The 18845-nt window shown below is 35.0% G+C and overlaps 1 protein-coding gene and 1 pseudogene across 1 annotated transcript; one reads left to right on the plus strand and one right to left on the minus strand.

The window, feature by feature from the left end:
* The first annotated feature begins 2220 nt into the window (after positions 1–2220).
* On the plus strand, positions 2221–7419 carry LOC141686077 (G-type lectin S-receptor-like serine/threonine-protein kinase At2g19130; annotated as a pseudogene).
* Positions 7420–7891: 472 nt separating this feature from the next.
* On the minus strand, positions 7892–18550 carry LOC141707056 (protein THYLAKOID FORMATION1, chloroplastic-like). The gene is made up of 5 exons (XM_074510025.1): positions 18226–18550; positions 15643–15910; positions 14400–14616; positions 9854–9969; positions 7892–8212 (listed from the first exon to the last, which is right to left on the minus strand). Exons 1-5 carry the CDS (start codon positions 18410–18412, stop codon positions 8119–8121), a joined length of 882 nt encoding a protein of 293 aa, XP_074366126.1. The 5' UTR covers positions 18413–18550; the 3' UTR covers positions 7892–8118.
* Positions 18551–18845: the final 295 nt, after the last annotated feature.

Raw genomic sequence — 18845 nt, forward strand, 5'->3', positions numbered from 1 at the left:
TTGATCAAGTAATGTGCATGGGATACAGTTGTATTGCTTTAAGCAACCCAGAAATTTAGCACAAGTAAAGAAAACTCTAACCAGTTTCTCAGTATGACAAGATCGAATCTGAGAGATGAATGAATTACAATACGTCTGTATAAACCATATAGGACTTCTGAACTTGGAATGGATCAGTATTGCAGAAAGTCCATGCATATACATGTATTACATTTGAAACAGAACTCTTCGAGTTATAATACAAAAACCAGGGCCTTTACCGACCGATTGTATTCAGTGTTAATAGCTTCCTGGTCGGTATACCACAATATCGACGCTGACGATTGTCCGATGAATCCTGGTCGTAATTGTCGTTAACTGACACAAGACTTTTTCCACGTCTAGATGTGACAAGACTAGCATATATCTTTATTATGATTATATAATACTTTAATCTTTTACATGTTGTAATCGCAGAATTAAGCATTTGTGTTGGATTTTTCGGTCAAGACCAGCAGCATAGATGCCGAATCATCGTTGTGTTCAAGGTAATTACAGACGTACTGCTAATGCATGTGTGTACAGTATAGGACTTCCTAGATAGATCAGTTTAACTTGTCGAAACATCACTCAGCAACTCCTACAATCGAACATAAGCTATCATCAGTCATATTTAGGGTATCTGTCACTGGACTCCCCAAATGCATGCCTATAGACATGTCATGTCATTTATCAATTAAATATAATAAAATTTGATAAATAATTATTATACTAATATACAGTGAATTTGAATATAAAATTAAAGTTAGTTGACAGTAACAATCAAATACCATCATAAAATTAGTAACTTTTTAGATATTAAAATATATGTAAATATTTTAAAATTATATTTGTTATTTCTGGATTTCTAATATTAAAATAATTATTAAAAAATAAAAAAAATTAGTAAAAAGGCATTCTAATCATGAAAAAAACATGTCTGGCTATTTGACGTTATGACATACCCATCTTAGCATACATGTGCAGCTGTGACATGCACCCTAGAGAACACCACTACCAAAGGAGGCATGAACCCGTATATATCCTTGAAACTAACATCCAAGATGTTGCATCTGAATTCTTCTAAAGGAAGTGATCATGTTTCATACACATTTAAAACACTGTAGACGCAGGTACCTGTCGGCTGTTACATGTCGGTAGCTTTCTCTCGTAAATCTCAGGGTAAAATAGAGTTCAGTCTGCTTCTGTGTCCTATATATGTGTGGACCTTCGTATCATGGAATTAATTACTTTACCTCATGAAATTTAGTTTCGAGGTAATTATGAACATCATTATTGTGCTAGCATATTATTTAGAGGTACACTCTAATGCATTAAGCACAGTTTGTATATGTACACCACAACCTGTCCAAATCCGTTTACTATTACCGCACCCTAATTTGTCAACTGCTACATTAACACTAAATAAATTAGCCTATGTTGTTAACTACCACATCATGTAAGGAACACAGTATTTTGTCTGGATTATTTGAATTATGTAAGGGCCTGTATCAGCCCCACTAATGGAATATTAATCCACAACTGTCATGTCAGAATGTTTCATTGTAAAACAAAATAAGAAAGCTTTAATTAGCTATAGGGAACACATAACAAATCTTTTATATTTGTCATTTCAGAGGATTGGTCTTCAATTAAAAAAAAATTACTGGACACATGATACATTTAATTCATAATCCGAATCTCGATCAGTGGTAGGGCAATGTTGTGTTCGAGTGAGTACACAAGTCATCGAGAAAACCAACTTAGACAAGATGGATCGGTAAAAGATCGATGAAGGTGGAGTAGCTTTGTGACTTCCAGTGCAACAACTGTAGATGTTAGCCTAACATTCTTCAATGAAATAGTAATAAGATTGGCATCTAATTATGATTAAGTAATGTATGCAGAGGCACAGAGCTGGTGGTAGTATGAGAGGCACCTTTCTGGCTATCACTTCTTGCGGCCTATTTAGCTAACATAAGGGACCCCTGGTATCCGACAGCAAGTAGACTAATAGATACGCACAAAATGTCACTGCTTTTCGGGAGATTTGATTGCTTACTTATGGAGGGAACAGTGTGTTCTTCACACCTTACAAATGCAAAAAGAACTTTCTTCCTTATTTTAATTAGAATACAATATAAAGATCCGGTTGGATCTTTCCCTAACATCTTAAGATTTTAAATGGACTAGTTACTCAATATGATATCAGAGTTTTGGTCGGCAGGAGTGTCAAGTTTGACCCCTCGCCATCCCCAATATTCTCATAATTGCTTGCTTACTCATGGAGGGGACAGTGTTCTTGACACCTTACAAATGCAAAAGGAACGTTCTTCCTTTTTTTTTCTTTGTTTGTCAATAAAATCCATGGACAACAACTAAAATCCATCACAGGTTTGACGTTTATTATGCGTGGATGGATATAAACTTTAGCCTGGTCAGTGAAATCATTTTAACTTTTTTGTAGATAGAGATTGCCGGATTGGATGTGAGTTAGCTGAACTATCCAATACTAAAAGTAGACGACGACAGTACTTGTGGACCATGGTGTTCGTGGAAGAATAGGTGGTTTGGTCAGGGAAAATGGAAGTACATGTGTGTGTACAATTTTTCAACACATCAACAAGATTACAAGATTGATGGAGAATTACATATTACTTTCTTGAGACGGTAAAAAAAACAAATCCTTAGGCCTTAGCTAAAACGAGGTTTAAACGACTATCAAATTTGGTCGCTTAAACCTGGCTCCAGTTTAACCCTGTTAAATCTTGTGGTACTGTAATCTTGTGAATATACATGTTCTAAGCCTATGATCAGTACATACATGAGGGTGTGCGTTCATATATAAAACTTACGGAAACCGTGGAAAAATTTAGGGGAATATTTGTCATGTTTTTTGGTTTATATATGTGTTTCTGTCCCTCAAGTATCCACGTTGAACAGATAGTAGCTGAAGTGGTGGAGGATGTGTATTAGAAGTGTTTGCCAGAAACAAATGTTTGTTCCGAGATTCATTATACCTAACTATGTCTATGCATGTCCCGACTCTATGCAACAAGATTAAGTGTGGCCTGCAGGTGCAACAGCCCGCACAATTAGTTTCATTGTTCGACGTCGGTAGCTTCTAATAGTGTTTTCTTAATTAAGGTTTTCTCGAACATCTATACTCTTAAAAAAGGACAGAATAATTGTTAATCACCCGAAATTGTGTTGGATATCATTAGAGTCAATGTTCTTAAAAGTTTTCTGATTTATAGTTACAGTTCATCCAAGAGTGTGTTATCATGTTATGAGTAGTGTGCATACATGCAATAATATTAAGATCTCAATTCCAAACATATTGTGCAGATCAGCAGTGCTCAAAACTTCACTACAGAGATGTGCATATTACAAATAGCAATGGTACTTAATAATAATGTATATTAGCTTGGTGATTATATTGCTGTGATCTTGCCTTGACATACTTTCTTTTGACTAATTGTGAAGCTCATTCAAAACCATCCTATTTCCAATCAATAGAACTTTCTCCACAAGCCCTGCCCCCCTACTCAACCATTACAAGGCTGGAAAAAGAAAAACTGGAGCAAGAGAAACACTTGGTCCCCAAAAAATAAATCCAATGAAATTTGGGCTCCTTAGGCCTCTCTCATCCATGCATGGTCAATAAATCAGAACAAATTGTACACTACATGTTGATTGGTTTTTGTTTGATCAAGTAAAAGTTAAAACAATTGTAAGCAGGATCAATTCAAATTCAAGTGAATGGAACGCAGATAACATGATGTTTGTGTTCACTGTCGAGTAAAAGTTCAAACATTTCTACTCAGGATTGATTCAAGTTTAAATGAATTAGTAGCAGATAATAAATTCATGTGCTTCCGTCAGAGATGCTTTGGACTTCAATTAGAATGTGTTTAATATGTATTATACACATTTTATTTCTTACTCTGTTCATGTTTACATAGATCATGGTATTAAAATTAGTACCCATGAAAGTTATACAACTGCCATGCAGTGCATAGAATTAAATTTGGACACAAGTTATCATTTACTATTTCAGAATTTAGACATGGAGGCCCAATTACCTTCGATTGATCAGCAAATGCATTTACAGTTTTACCTCCAGATTTTTAATGATTTTTAAAAATCTAAATTGAATACTCATGGACTTTGAAATCCTTAAAAATCCTTATAAATCTTGATTGAATACACTCCCTAAAAAAAATCATATTTCATATTTCATATTTCACGTGTTCTTCCTAAAAGATTCTTGAAATTTATGCATACGGCAAGAGAATCATCTTTCATATTTTACGTGTTCTTTTGTTTTTTCATCAACATTGTTACTCCCTCTGTTTCAATTCATTTCTATACACTTTTCTTTTCTGGATGTCCCATTCAATTCTATACTTTTCAAACTTATCAAAAATAGTAAGAATTTAATAATATAAAAATCAACCGCATCCACTACTTTCTCCCACTGCACTCACTTTATTCATTAAATATTGATTGGTCCTACCATTTTACCCAATTTTATACTTTTTCTCACGAAATTACAATTTTTCTTTCTCTCTCATCCCACTACCTTACCAAAACTAATATTATTTAAATGAATTTCTTGTTCTCCGTGCCCAAACCATTTGTATAGAAATGGTTGGGCCGGAGGTAGTATCACTTTTGGAGGTGACACCATACTTGCAAATGAATCAATCTCAGGGGACCAATCCATTGTCTCATCAGGAGAAAACTTCAGACTTGCTTTCTTCAAAATAGGTAAATCTTCCAAGTATTACATTGGCATTTCTTACAATAAAGTTTCTACTCAAACTCTAGCTTGGGTACCAAATAGAGAACATTATGTAACTGTAAGTATTCTTCACAACTAAAGATTCTGAATAGTAACTTGGTACTCTTGATGAGTCTAAAACCATGGTTTGGTCCACAAACATGAAGTCTACTAGTTCAAATGTACAAGCTGTGCTTTTTGATGATGGAAATTTGGTTTTGATGGATGGAGAAAACTCAAAACTATGGGACAGTTTAGAGTATCCATCACATACATGGATGCCTGGTGGTAAAATTGGGACCCAAAAACGTACTAAAAATAAACAACTCATAACTTCTTGGAAAAACATGGAAGATCCTCCCCCTGGTTTGTATTCATTAGAGCATCATCCTGGAGATAATCGGCATTTTATTAAGTGGAAAGGGTCTATATGGTATTGGACTAGTTGATCTTGGAACGGGCAGAGATTTACTTTAGTGCCTGAAATGAATCAAAATTATATCTATAATTTTAGCTATGTTTCTAATAAGAATGAGAGTTACTTTACTTATAATCTCTATAATAATTCAATTATATCGCGATTTGTCATGGATTACTCTTGTCAAGTTAAGCAACTCACTTGGTTGGAGAGTACTAAACAGTGGAACTTGTTTTGGGCTCAACCAAGACAGCAGTGTGAAGCTTATGCATTTTGTGGGGCTTACGGTGTTTGTCAGAATTCACTGCCATTATGTAATTGTTTGTATGGTTTCAAAGAAAGGGCTGAAGATGATTGGAATTTGGGTGATTATTCAGGTGGATGTGTGAGGCACACGAAATTGGATTGGAGCAATACTAGCACAGTTAAGGGAAAAAGGGATAAGTTTTGGATGAGTACTAATATGGTATTGCCTGACAAGCCTCAGTTTGTGTCTGTTGAAAGTGCTGGGGAATGTGAATCTACTTGTCTGAGTAACTGTCCATGCACAGCTTATGCCTATAATGGTTTTAAGTGTTTGATTTGGATCGGGGAGCTCGTGGATTTGAAACAGCATTCTGAAGATGATGGTAGTGGGAAAATCATTTATATCAGACTTTTTTGTCAGAGTTCTCTGATGGTAAAAGTAGCAAGGGGGTTGTTCTTGGTGCTGTTGCTGGAGCAGTTACGTTAGTAATCCTTGCAGGCCTTATAATGTTTGTGGTTACAAGACGGAGATTGGCTACGACTACAAAAACTGAAGGTTCACTAATGGCATTTGTATATAGAGATTTGCAAAATGCAACAAAAAACTTCTCGGAGAGGTTGGGAGGAGGAGGGTTTGGTTCTGTTCTTAAGGGAACTTTGCCAGACTTGACTGTAATAGCGGTGAAGAAACTGGAAGGACCATTCAACATGTAACCAAATTAGGACCATTCAACATGTGAATCTTATTCGTCTTGTTGGATTTTGCTCTGAAGGGAATAAGAAGCTATTAGTGTATGATTACATGCCGAATGGTTCTTTGGATTCTCATCTCTTTTACAACAAAAGAGACGGTGTACTGGACTGGAAAACCAGGTACCAAATTGCGTTGGGGACAGCTAGAGGGTTGCTTTATCTCCATGAAGAATGCAGGGATTGCATCATACATAGTGACATAAAACCAGAAAAGTCCTCATCGATCAGAGTTTCTGCCCAAAGTGGCAGATTTTGGTCTAGCAAAGCTCATTGGGCGCGATTTTAGCAGAGTCTTGACAACCATGAGAGGAACAAGTGGATATCTTGCACCAGAATGGATATCAGGAGTAGCTGTGACAGCAAAAGCCGATGTCTACAGCTATGGGATGATGGCATTTGAATTTATATCAGGAAGGCAAAACACAGAGCAAAATGCAGATGGAAGTATCACGTTTTTTCCTTCTTGGGCTGCAAGGGTAACAATTGATGGAGACGACATTTGTTGGTCTATCAGACCCTAAGTTAGGAACGGCTGTGTTCCGGCGTTTTTCGGGCCAATTTTCTGCTACATTCGTGTCCGTATGTCATACACACGGACTAGCTCGAAGGCTTCACCTCTCGCTGAGATTGCCGACCTTCGGCGTCGCCACTGCAATCCATTTTATCCTGAGAGGCTTTTTGATCGCACAATACTGTGATGGCTAATAAGCTTTAAGGAGACTCGGGTTTTTATATCCTTTGCAATACGCTTCCTGCCTCTGTTCCGTTTCTATTATTTGATTATCTGTTTTGCATGCACACACCTATACGTAATTTTTGTTTTTCCACAGATTGTTGATAACAGCTTGTGGTGTATTCAGGATGATGAGAGTGTAAGACCATCAATGAGTCAAATAGTTCAAATCCTTGAAGGCGTTTCAGACGTAATCTTGCCACCTTACCCGAAAAATCTACAAGTGTTTGCCGATAATCAGAAGGTAGTTTTCTCCACCGGGTCGTCTTCAAGCCAGACTTCTCAAACAAAGAGCATGCCGTCAACTTCATCATCTCAGTCCAAGAGCATTTCAGCAGAAAGTTCCAATATTTGATGATGCTGGTCATGCTTCCAGAGCCTAGCTAGTTTTTTTTTTCTTTTACTAATTAATTACACACACATTAGAAGTCAAACTCTTGAGCTTGCGGGAGGTCAAGGGCTCTACACCAACCCTTTGTTGGTTAGCTAGCTAGTTATTGCTTGTCAATTTACCACAAACTGAAGCCCTCTTTCACTTCGTGTAATAGCTTATATTAGTGATGTATAGCAGGATAGGATGTGGAATCAACTTGTGAAAATGTTTGATCACAATAATAATTATTCATGATCAAGAATAAGTCCAGAATATCTGCATCGAGTCAAGATATATTGACTCTTGTAAACAATGTAACATAATTTTGGTCAACCATGTTAGCAAACAGGGTGCCAGCTGCTCTTCGCCGGAAATTATACTATTTAATTATAATATAATACGGCCATTTGGCCATAACTTATATGCAACGAAAATTTAATTTTAAATTTATGAGATCTGGCTAGTGTGATCAGAACAATAGACTGAAAAGAATAAACAAACGACACTTGGTAAAATAAAAAAAAGCACCAACACTACATAAAGGTTTTGGTGAGGCGGTTAATCTATGATACAATGGGCAATCAGATTGATTAAAAAAATATCACCACCTTGGAATAAGAAAAGTATGTTTATACAATTCTTAGCAGTTGTACAACATAAAAATGAACTCTGTATAAAGTAAGCTGACCGAACCTTGAGGTCCCAACTCCCCAACTCTATCACTGTAAAATAGGTATGAAGGGCCTAATACTTTACATATCTAATACCAAGCTGGACATGAAAACCTGGATTTATAATCCAAGGTACAGGTATTCCCCCAAGCAATTAGTAACAGCTTCGTTGGCTGTTTGCGATCCTGTTCTCTCTTCCACCTTTTTCTTCTCTCTGCAAGACAAATAACAATTATGTAACACAAACTTACCGATGAACAGATATTTCTATATACAAAGCGTGTTTGCTTTATCTAAGTAACTTATAAGTTTCAATTTTAATACTGAAAAGTACATAATGTGTACTTGCTAGAGTTATGTAAAATTTTGCAATTTGACTTGATAAAAATAAATGTTATACCTTTTAAAGGTGATTCTAAGTACTTCATTGTTTTATTTTGTTAATTTCAATATATTGCAAGTTACATATTAGTTATGAATTTATTTAAACTCGTAGAAACTTAAAATCAAAAGTTACTTTAAGTAACCAAAGTACTTGTGAGTAAAGTGAAGAGTAACTTTTATTTTAAAAATAAGGCAAACAAGCCCGTGATCTGTTAAGTGTCTTGGGCCCCGTTTGTTTAGCCCTGAACACCCATGAATGCACGTCCTCCTGAGTTCTTATCTTCAGTTCATTTGTTTAATAATTTTGTTAATATGAATGATTCATAATTCTCTTAATCATTCATCTAGAAAATTGTAACATAATCATTCATGAGTGCTGCTACTTTCTTTTTCACCCCTGTTTCTTTTTCAATTTTGTACGTGCTACTTTAAACTTTATAAAATATATATATAATAAAATAAATTACTTTACTAAATAAATAATTCTTTCAGTTCCTAATTCAATGAAGTAACATATTTTAAACATCAATAACAAATAATATAACAAAAAAATAAAATCAGTTGATTTTGCGAATATTCACTAATTAAAAATTAAATTTATTATTTAACATCTTGATGTACACTATTCATAACTAACCTTTTAAAATAGTTTAGAAAATAAAGAATATACAAATAAATATTATAAATATTTAACCCCTAAATTTATGATTATAAAATGTTATTTTATAATTTCGTCTAAAGGTTCACATCTACATGAGGTGATATTTAACTGTTTATTGTACCCTGCCGAACAACCAATCTAACAACCACCAAATATAGGGTATTCTGATAATAGTATAGTATAATATAAGTAAAAATTACAATTTTTTATTTCGTAGTCTTTAAAAAAATGTTAAATTTATATACCAAAAAATAACTTTTCTAAGTTTTTTAAAATTTATTATTTAGTAGTTGATGCCAAAATTTTGTCATTCAGAAATCACAAAAAGAATTTATAGACCAAACAATATTATTCATTCAACAGATTTTTTATTCAGATTTTTGATCGATTCAGATTATTCAGAAATATTAATCATTCAGATATAATTGATTCAGATTTGCCAAATGACCCCTTAGTGATACAGACTGAAGACTACAACACAAGATATAGTGTGTAAAAGATAGCTAGAACAAAAAAAATAAAACATAAAGTAGTAAACAGTTATTAACCAGATACACAAGGGCACCTGTTCTTAATGACGCGATAAGCGGAACTACTGGTCAGATTTAAGCAAAATATAATATATTTAAAAGAATCATAAAGGAAATATTTCAAGCAATTAGGCCATATCAACAGCTTATTTCAAACAAAATAAAAATATTCAGAACTGAAAACCACGATTAGGCTGTCACCATTTAACATCTTAATCTTGATATAATATTGTAAATCGAATAGTAACCAAAATTAACTTTAAAAGGATATGAAACATACCTCTCCACATATTCCTTTAAGAGCTCTTTTGCTTGAACCAACTTTGTGAGCAGGTTACGGTAAACAGCAAGGTCGCGATCCACACTTCTTTTATCTATATTCAGAGCTGCACATAGCTGTAACAATGATTTAAAGAGTCAATACATGCATGTAGAAATGTAGATCATTCAAATTTGGTTCTAAATTATAGATCATGTCCCTGTCATCCAGAGACATGAATCTTCCCAAGGACCAAGCAAATAAATTTATATAAAAAAAAGGCTTCAATCACGTAATTGGATGAAGTGACCTAAGTCTCTGTCCCTAAATATGACTTCCAAGTGCAACTAGGATAAAAATATTTAACTCATCCACCACATGTACAGGAGTACACAATTACACATCCTGTATCGTCCATAAGCCTATCAATAGTAAAAGTGGCATAGGACAGTTAAAATACTGGGCCGCTTATTTTGGGACATTAAAGATACTAGTTTTCCCACTAAGATATGTTGAAATGAGATATTTGATTCCATCAGTTAAGTCTGATGCTCCCTTTCTGAGGAAATGAGACACCACATACATTCTTTTCAGCTAAATCCTACCTCCCTCCATATAGGATTTAAACTATGAATTTCTTGATAACAGGATAATACACTCAATTAATTCCAGATTAAACGTCTGCATTAAATCTCTTGAAATTACGATCGGTCCCAATATATATTGCAAAGGCTGAAGCTTAGCAAGAAAAATAGGGTTGTGTTACTGGATCAGTTAAGGCCCAACAAACATAGACCAAAACAAATATAAAACTTGAAAAGCCCAACATAAGTAAATATTGCAGCAGCTTTCAAAAGAAAAAAAACATAATTGAAAATCATTTAGCACAAGTCAGGAAAAAGAGTAAATCAGACGAAGATAATTATCCCGTCTTCGCTGATGATGATGGATTTGGATGGACAGCAGTTCCAAAAGCTTCTGGTGCTGTGCTGGAGAGCCTCGGTATAACTCCAAGTCACAATCAAAATCAGCCTCAAAATCTTTATGGAGTCAAAATCAACAGTATGCTTCAAGTTCTAGTAAGAGTTCGCGTAAGAGACAACAACGTTTAATAAACAAGGATGATAAAGAGGAGGAAAAACAAGAGTTTGAATTTGAAGGGAACACTTTAACACTTGAAGATGATTGGGAAGTAGAATTACAAGGTGAAGATCAAGAATTCAAGGTAATTTGGATGAAGATGGTGAATGAAATCTGGGAGACTGGATCTCACCCATAAACTTTAAATTTTGAATCCTGATGTTAAAATTTTGGATTGCTTCTGCTCGAGAACTCTAATTTAATATATTATGAAGTATAAATTATGTTATTTTTACTTTAGAAGTGTGATTTTAATATATTATAAAGTATAAATTATGTTATAAACTTAAGTGTTCTATGTTTAATCGTAAGTAAAATATTTTCAATTTTTTTTAAGTGCGCGCCTCGCTTTTGCACTTCGCGCCTAGGCTCCGGGGAGGGTTTGCGCTTCCAAAATAAGTTCTTCACTTTCATTCCCCATCATTCTCTTTGTAAGAGAACTTGCCCATGAGTTTGTAAAAGGTAAGACTGAGATGAGAAGAATATGATGTTTTTACTCTTCTTGAAGAACGAATTCAACAACTGAGGTGCAAAGAACTCCGAAAACTTACTGCCACACAAAAGAGGCTTAACCAATTATTATCCAAAATAATGAGTCGATATGCTTAACCTCAATAATATCGTCATCCAATAGTTTTCCTTGAACAAGAGAAAATAGCTCCATGTGATGTTCTCTAACTATATCATAAACATATTGACTCTCTCTCATGCTCTGTGCAATCAAAAAACTAATATGACCACACTATCCTCGTTCAACTAATTTCCTGCATTTGTGTCTTCAACATGCTTGATTTCCACTACAATTTCATCCCCTTTTGACTATTTTTCCATTCTCGACACATCATTATCACCAAGAAGTTGAGGTTTAATGATTCTGTAGAACCTCTTGTGTTTCTTCTTCTTATGTCTTTGCTCTATCTCTGTTCTCAATTCAAATTTATACCTCTGTCCTAGGTTTTTACGTTCATTAAATAATTCATTTAGCTCATTGGACGTGAGCTCACATTCAAATAACTTGTTTCAACGATAGCTGGCATAAACTTCTGAAATGCAAGGAATCACATTCACCCCCAAGAAAATAAATATTTTCTTCTACTATCTCAATTGCAGACTTTAGGAGTTTCGACATAATATAATATACGGAACAACCAGAACTGATGAATGAAGTCAATAGGCACTGGTTTTCCAAATTGAGAAGTCAAAGGGACTGAATTGTCAGAATTCTGGAATTGCGGGGGCAGAACTGTCAAAATTCTGAGTTCAAGGGATGTTCTGAACTTATCTGAAACGTTGGGAACTTCTCTTGTAATTTCTGGACAGTTCAGGGGTTGATTTTTAAATTTTCAATTTTTCATAAAGCAGATTGTAAATTTCTGAAACACTAAAGGCTGATTTATAAAAAGTATAGCAACTGAGGTATCTGACTGCGGTTTCAAAAATTTAAGCATTTAATTGAAGTCGGGCTTCAAACTTCATTTATAATATAATGAGTTCCTAACAAGTAATGGGCTGATGCGCTTCAAATGAAAGGTCGGGCTGGGTCAAAACACATGGATTGGGTTTTAAATTCAGGGTTACCTCTTCCTATACTTATCCGCGCACCAGGAGCAACGTGTAACAGATCAGCAACTTATGAAGAGAAACCCGGCTACTTACAGCCCAAAAAACTCTAGCAAAAAGCTGTTGCAAAAGAAATCCGACAGAAAACTGTTTTTGCTCACTTTTTTCCCCAATTTTTAAATGTCCTTATTGTTTTTCTCTTTATTTTTCTCAACATACTGTGAACAGTTCTGAGCCGTGAATAGTGTTTATGGTGTATATACTGAATTTTCCCCTTAAATTCAAGTCTCACACTTAAGAAATTGACAGGGAAACCTAATTCTTGATTACGTTTCATGGGAAGGGATTCGAAACAACGATTATGATAATAAAAACAAGAAAAAGTTAAACTTGGGTGGATTAAACGCTTAAAACTCACTGCGCCAAAGGATCCCCCAACTGCACATGGGAAATCACAACCCATTGACAAAGACAGAGAGGCCCAATTTTATATTCGATAATATCTCAATAATTAAGTCTAAGATAGCATGTGGGGGACTACATCACATATAATAGGGAATAGAAACCCTAATCATATAACCTAGTTAACTAAGGCCCTCATATTATATACATAGATTAATACACTTTTATTTATACACTAAGTATTTGAATTAATTAATAATAAATAATATGTATAGAAGTTCTTCACTTCCGTTCCTTGCCGCAGGCAAGTTCAGCATCTTTGTGAGATGTTTAAACAGAAAGAAGTTGATAGGTCACATGACACAACCTCACTGATCACCTGCATCAGGAAGTGAAACCTTTGGTTGTAGGGTCTAATGTCTGTTGGTATCCCTTGCTACTTTTCTATTTATGTTTCTAAGACTGTATGTTTTAAGACAACTTTGTCAGTTGAGTTTCATTTCATTGTTACTTTAGTGAGATCATGTCCGGGCATGTAGCTGGGGCAGCTGGAGCCACAGCCCCCTGAATGCACACTGGGTGAATCGTTGAGCAAATATAACACATTAAAGCCAGGGATACAAGGTAAATGTAGATCAATTGTTCAACTATTTTATCGCTGCACCAAAGGTAACAATTACTGTCACTGAGTTTCAAACACTTGACATGTACAAATTTAATAAGGATACATGAATGGGCTTCATATTCATTGTAGAGACAGGGTAGGGCAAAGAGAAGCTGGAGGACTCCATTCTAATTTCGGAAATAAGTTATACATTCTCCTGCTAAATTTCCTCCCACCCCCAATTCTAAATTATAAAGCACACCCGTAAGTTGGTAGTTAGTACCTTCACAGCAGTATTAGAGAAAAACACACCTTAATACATGTAAATTGACTAATCCTAATATATGGTGGCTGATGTCACAACTAAATATGCTTAAAATATACTAAAACCATATGCATATTAATAATCAGTTTCAATTGTTGACATCACTGAATGTTTAGCCCTCATAAAATATACCCAGTAGTATATTTCGGATTGCTAATTCAATGGAAAAAGATAATTAGTAGCCCCTGGTAATTGACCTACCTACACATGCTGGGACAAATGAAGAAGCACAGGAAAGCACAGGTCGCCTGTAATTCAATGGTATAGATAAACTCATAGCTTAAATAACAACCACGTAAGTCAGTACTCAGTAGCATGTTGCAACCCCCCCCCCCCACACACACACACACAAAAACGCACACACTACTCCCCAAAACCCGTGTTTAAGCCCTAGTAGTCTATTACTGACAATAACGGATAATATTCTGTGCAAAAATTGTTATTCACTAGAAAGGGTCAAGATCATTTCAGCAGTTCTTCATTGAAACCATATTCGTGTGGACACCCACCCAATATAGTTTAGAGAATGGATATACCTTTTCTAAAGTGGTGGGTTCTGTTGCATTTGCCAACTCAAGAAGACGAAACAAGCCAATTGCAAAGAATCGACTGTAGCTGAAACTTTCTTTACTCTTAGCTCTTTCTGCAATGTCCTTCAAAATGCTTTGAACATCTCCCTCATTTGTAGAAAAATCGACCAAGGTATTGGCAGTCTGAGAACGAGCCCATTCTTCAAGTTTTTGTGCATCACTCCTGCCGGAAATATTAAATTTGAGCTTCAGTACATTGTAAACAAAGGTCATGAAAGAATTTTGCATTCTGAAATTTTATATTGAAGACAGAATCTTAAAACTTCACAATAACCTCTTAAGTACATTACATTTACCTGGATCACTCCCTATTTGTGAAGAAAAATGTAAAGAAAGTGTGAGTTTGAAACAAGAAGCTTTAAAAAAATCCACTTCAAGGTCGAAAATAAGAATAGACTTAATCATAACTGAGTGGCACATATCAACAACAAAAATTTGAAACCTGACTAAATCCTATCTATGAAAAAATGGAAAACAATCACGAGTTTGAGACTAGGTTTACAAAATCCACTTCTAGGTCAAGAATAGGACTAGACCTAGGCCTTGCTCCTGAGTTTTTAAAAGGGAAGGAAGTAAGTAATTGGGAGGTGAAGTACTTTCATCCCATTTTTGGAGTGAAAGTTTGTCAAATTTGCATTAACTATCACTTCCTTAGTTGCTTTCGTTCCTTTGAAAAACTCGGGAGCACGATTATGAGGGGAAGTCAAACTACTTTACTTACCATGCACTTTCTTTCCTTTCTTTTTAAAACTCGGGAGCAAGGAGTTAATCATAACTGAGTGACACATATTAGCAGTGAAAACTTGTGAGAGGGGGGAGAGGGTGAGAGAGATTTAATCGTGCTACAAGAAAAGGGAGGACATAAGGAACATGGAGGAACAGGATAGACCTCCATTCCCATTTCGTCAAAAAATAACAACCCAAAGAGTCTCTCGTTTTTGTATGTATGAACTTTAAATTGCTAGAGATCAGGGATAGAGTTGAACTACTACTTCAGTTCAGATTACCCACTAAACCACCACATAAGCACTTGGCCTCGTGCTTAAAAAATATCAACTAGTTGGGGCTGAAAAGTTCGATTTCTTTTGTCAGGTGTTGAAATTTAAAAAAAAAAATTGTGAGGGAGACAAAAGTAAATGGTAAAAAACAGAAGGAAATAACAGAAACAGTCAACGAATTGTAGACAGACCTGTACTGTTCAGGGTCTTCTTGTAGTGCCCTAATATATGCCCTGAAGATAGCCTCCCTATCCTCGTCACTTGGATATCCTTCCATTAGTCTATCATACACAGTCACAAAACCAAGAGCAAATACTGCATCATAACGGTGCGTCCTCTTGTACCTCGTCAGATGCTGTTGCACTATCAGCTCTTGTAGCACGGTATTATAAATACTTGGAATTGGTCGTTTATAGGCCTGGAGGAAATTGGCTTTTGTTTCAGACACAGTGGGTACATCTGAAGACATTACATAAATTCAGATGTAACCCAACCAGACAATACACAATTTAAACCCATAATACTGAAAATCATGTCACAAAAATCTGTACATATCTTAGTTTAAAGTACAAGCTGTAGCCTGTCAGCCAGACAGAAAATGGCATTACTCATAACCAGTCTAATGCATATCAAGTATCAACTAATATTAAAATTACAAGTAGTCAAAAATATTAACCATTACATAGAAATTATTCCAAATCACTGTTATTTTTAACATAACTTGTACATTAATGGGAAATAACAGCATATTATAAATTGTGACATTAATAAGTGGTAACATGCTATTATAAATCTGTTTATAATTCTTAGAAAAGTTTTCAAAAAAAAAATTTGCACTGTATCTGTCATCTACTTGTTAAGCTGAGTACTGTGCAAATGACACAATTTGTTAGTACATATATCTGTTCTATCTTTTTGTGCAGCTATGGGGTTTCTTTCATATACTCCTTAGCTACTTGATATCATCTTCAAGGCTCGAAGGCTGACATGGTGTATACATAAGCAAATAAATTCAAGATTTGAAGTTATGATGACTTTTTTCTTTCAATACATAATTTTGATCAGCTTCTTTATGAGTAATTATGTAATACTTAATATTATCCTTGAAAAGTATCGAAAATTTGCTACTGACAGGCCAGGTGCATGATACAAAAACTGTGGATTGCTAAACATAAATAAAGAACAATAGAGAAAGAAGGTTTAGCACAACAACAAAAAAATGAGGGGTGGCGTTTAGCTAGTAATTTAATTGGTTAGGGTACAGGTCACGGCAATTACACCAATATTATGTACAAATCACCGCATACAGGTTTCGAACTCTTGGCGTCAACATCGGGACACTGATCCCCAACCAATTGCACTACAAGCTGAACCCCGCTTTGATAATTATAATTAAAATAAATAAAACATTTTATAATAAAGGTAAAAAGTGATAAAGGCAGGATTAGTCAAATCAATCTGATGCAAATACCAAAAAAATTCGGGAGCACAAATTGCGACTAAAACCAATAGCTTCCGACACTTAGGTTACCAATTACTTCTGACACGTTGAATACATATGGATAGGTATATTAGAGTATTAGATGCTATTTTTGGTAAGAAAAGAAGATCACGCGTCATATAAATGGTGACCAGAACCATATACCAACTTCATATAATTATATTATAGTATTAGCTACTTAACATAATCTTCGAGGCTCAAAGGCGTACTTGGTGAATATATATATGAGAAAATAAGTTCAAGATTAAAATTTAAGATGACTTTTTTTTAAAAAAAAACATAGTTCTAGATCAGCTTCTTTATGAATAATTATGTAATACTTAATTAAATACTTGAAAAGTATCGAAAATTTAATACTGACAGGTCAGTTGCATGATCTAAAACTGTGGACTACTAAACATAAAATGAAGAACAATAGAAATAGAAGATTTAACATAACAAAAGAAAGGGGGCAGCGTTTAGCTAGTAATTTAATTGGTCGAGTTACAGGTCACGGAAATTACACCATATTATGTACAAATCACTGCATACTGGAGTTGAACTCTTGACATCAATGTGATCCCCAACCAACCAATTACAGTACAAGCTGAATCCTACTTTGATAATCATTCTTAAAAAAAATGTGTTACAATAATGGTAAAAAGTGATATATGCCGGATTAGTCAAATCAATCCAATTCAAATACCAAAAAAATTAGGGAGCAGATATTACAACTGAAAGCAATAGTTTCCGACACTTAATCTACTAATTGCTTCTGACACATTGCATAGATATGGATAGATATACTGTAGTATTAGATGCTACTTTTGGGAAGAAAAGAAGATTACGCACCATAGCAACGGTGACCAGAACCATAGACCAACTTCATGTCATTATATAATAGTATTAGCTACTTAATATAATCATCGACGCTCGAATGCTGACATGGTGAACATATGAGGAAATAAATTCAGGCCATCATTCTCTTAAAACATAGTTTTTAATCAACTATTTTATGAGTAGTTATGTAATACTTGATATTATCCGTGAAGCGTGAAAGTATCTAAAATTCTCTTCCAATTCTTAATTACAGAATTCAAACTAAATCTACATTGTATGAGCAAGTAAATAGAGATCATTAATGAAACTAATTTCATTTCGAGTTTGCAATTAAAACATAAATGCAACCGATAAATTACGATAATTCAAATCCACTAAACTAACCACACATTGTACTAAAAAGCAACAAAACAGCACAGTACCAATAAAATTAGTTAGAAATGACAAAGTCTACCTGTAGAAGAAGACGAGCAACGAACAACGAGCCGAGACGAGTTGAAGCTATGCGAAACGTGAACTAAACGAACACGAGACGCGTCGAAATTAGAAATCAGAGAAGGAGAGGAGGCAGAGAGCTTTCTCTCGGAGGAGGATTGACTAGTCAATGCGGAGAAGGATAGTGAGGTGATTGCAGCTGCCATGAGGGGGATGATTACTTACAGAAGGTGTTGTATGTATATGTGTTGGATTTGGGGGAGGATTATTGGGGGGAGAGTTGGCAGAGTGGGAGGTTGAAATCAATCAAAGAGGGAGGGTGTGGTGGGGTGGGTCTGGGCTTCTCCTGGATAAGAAGGAAAGTGATGGGTTTGGTTTGAGTGTGAGGCTTTTGGGTTAGCCACTATGGCTGCTACACGTACATGTTACTGGTGGGTGCGGTTTTCAAATTATTAAGGATACAGATACAACAGCAAGATAGTTTCGGTGGGATTTTTTTATGCGTTCGGCGCAATTGTGAATATTATTAACAGGATAGAACTCGCTCGGTTCGGAGCGGTTTTTGTTCGAAACCGAAATCGAAATCAAAATTGCAAATCCTCAATATTTTAAATTTAAAATCAAAATCGTAACTGAAAG

The sequence above is a fragment of the Apium graveolens genome, chromosome 2 (genome assembly GCF_009905375.1).
Source record: "Apium graveolens cultivar Ventura chromosome 2, ASM990537v1, whole genome shotgun sequence".
Classification (NCBI taxonomy): domain Eukaryota; kingdom Viridiplantae; phylum Streptophyta; class Magnoliopsida; order Apiales; family Apiaceae; genus Apium; species Apium graveolens.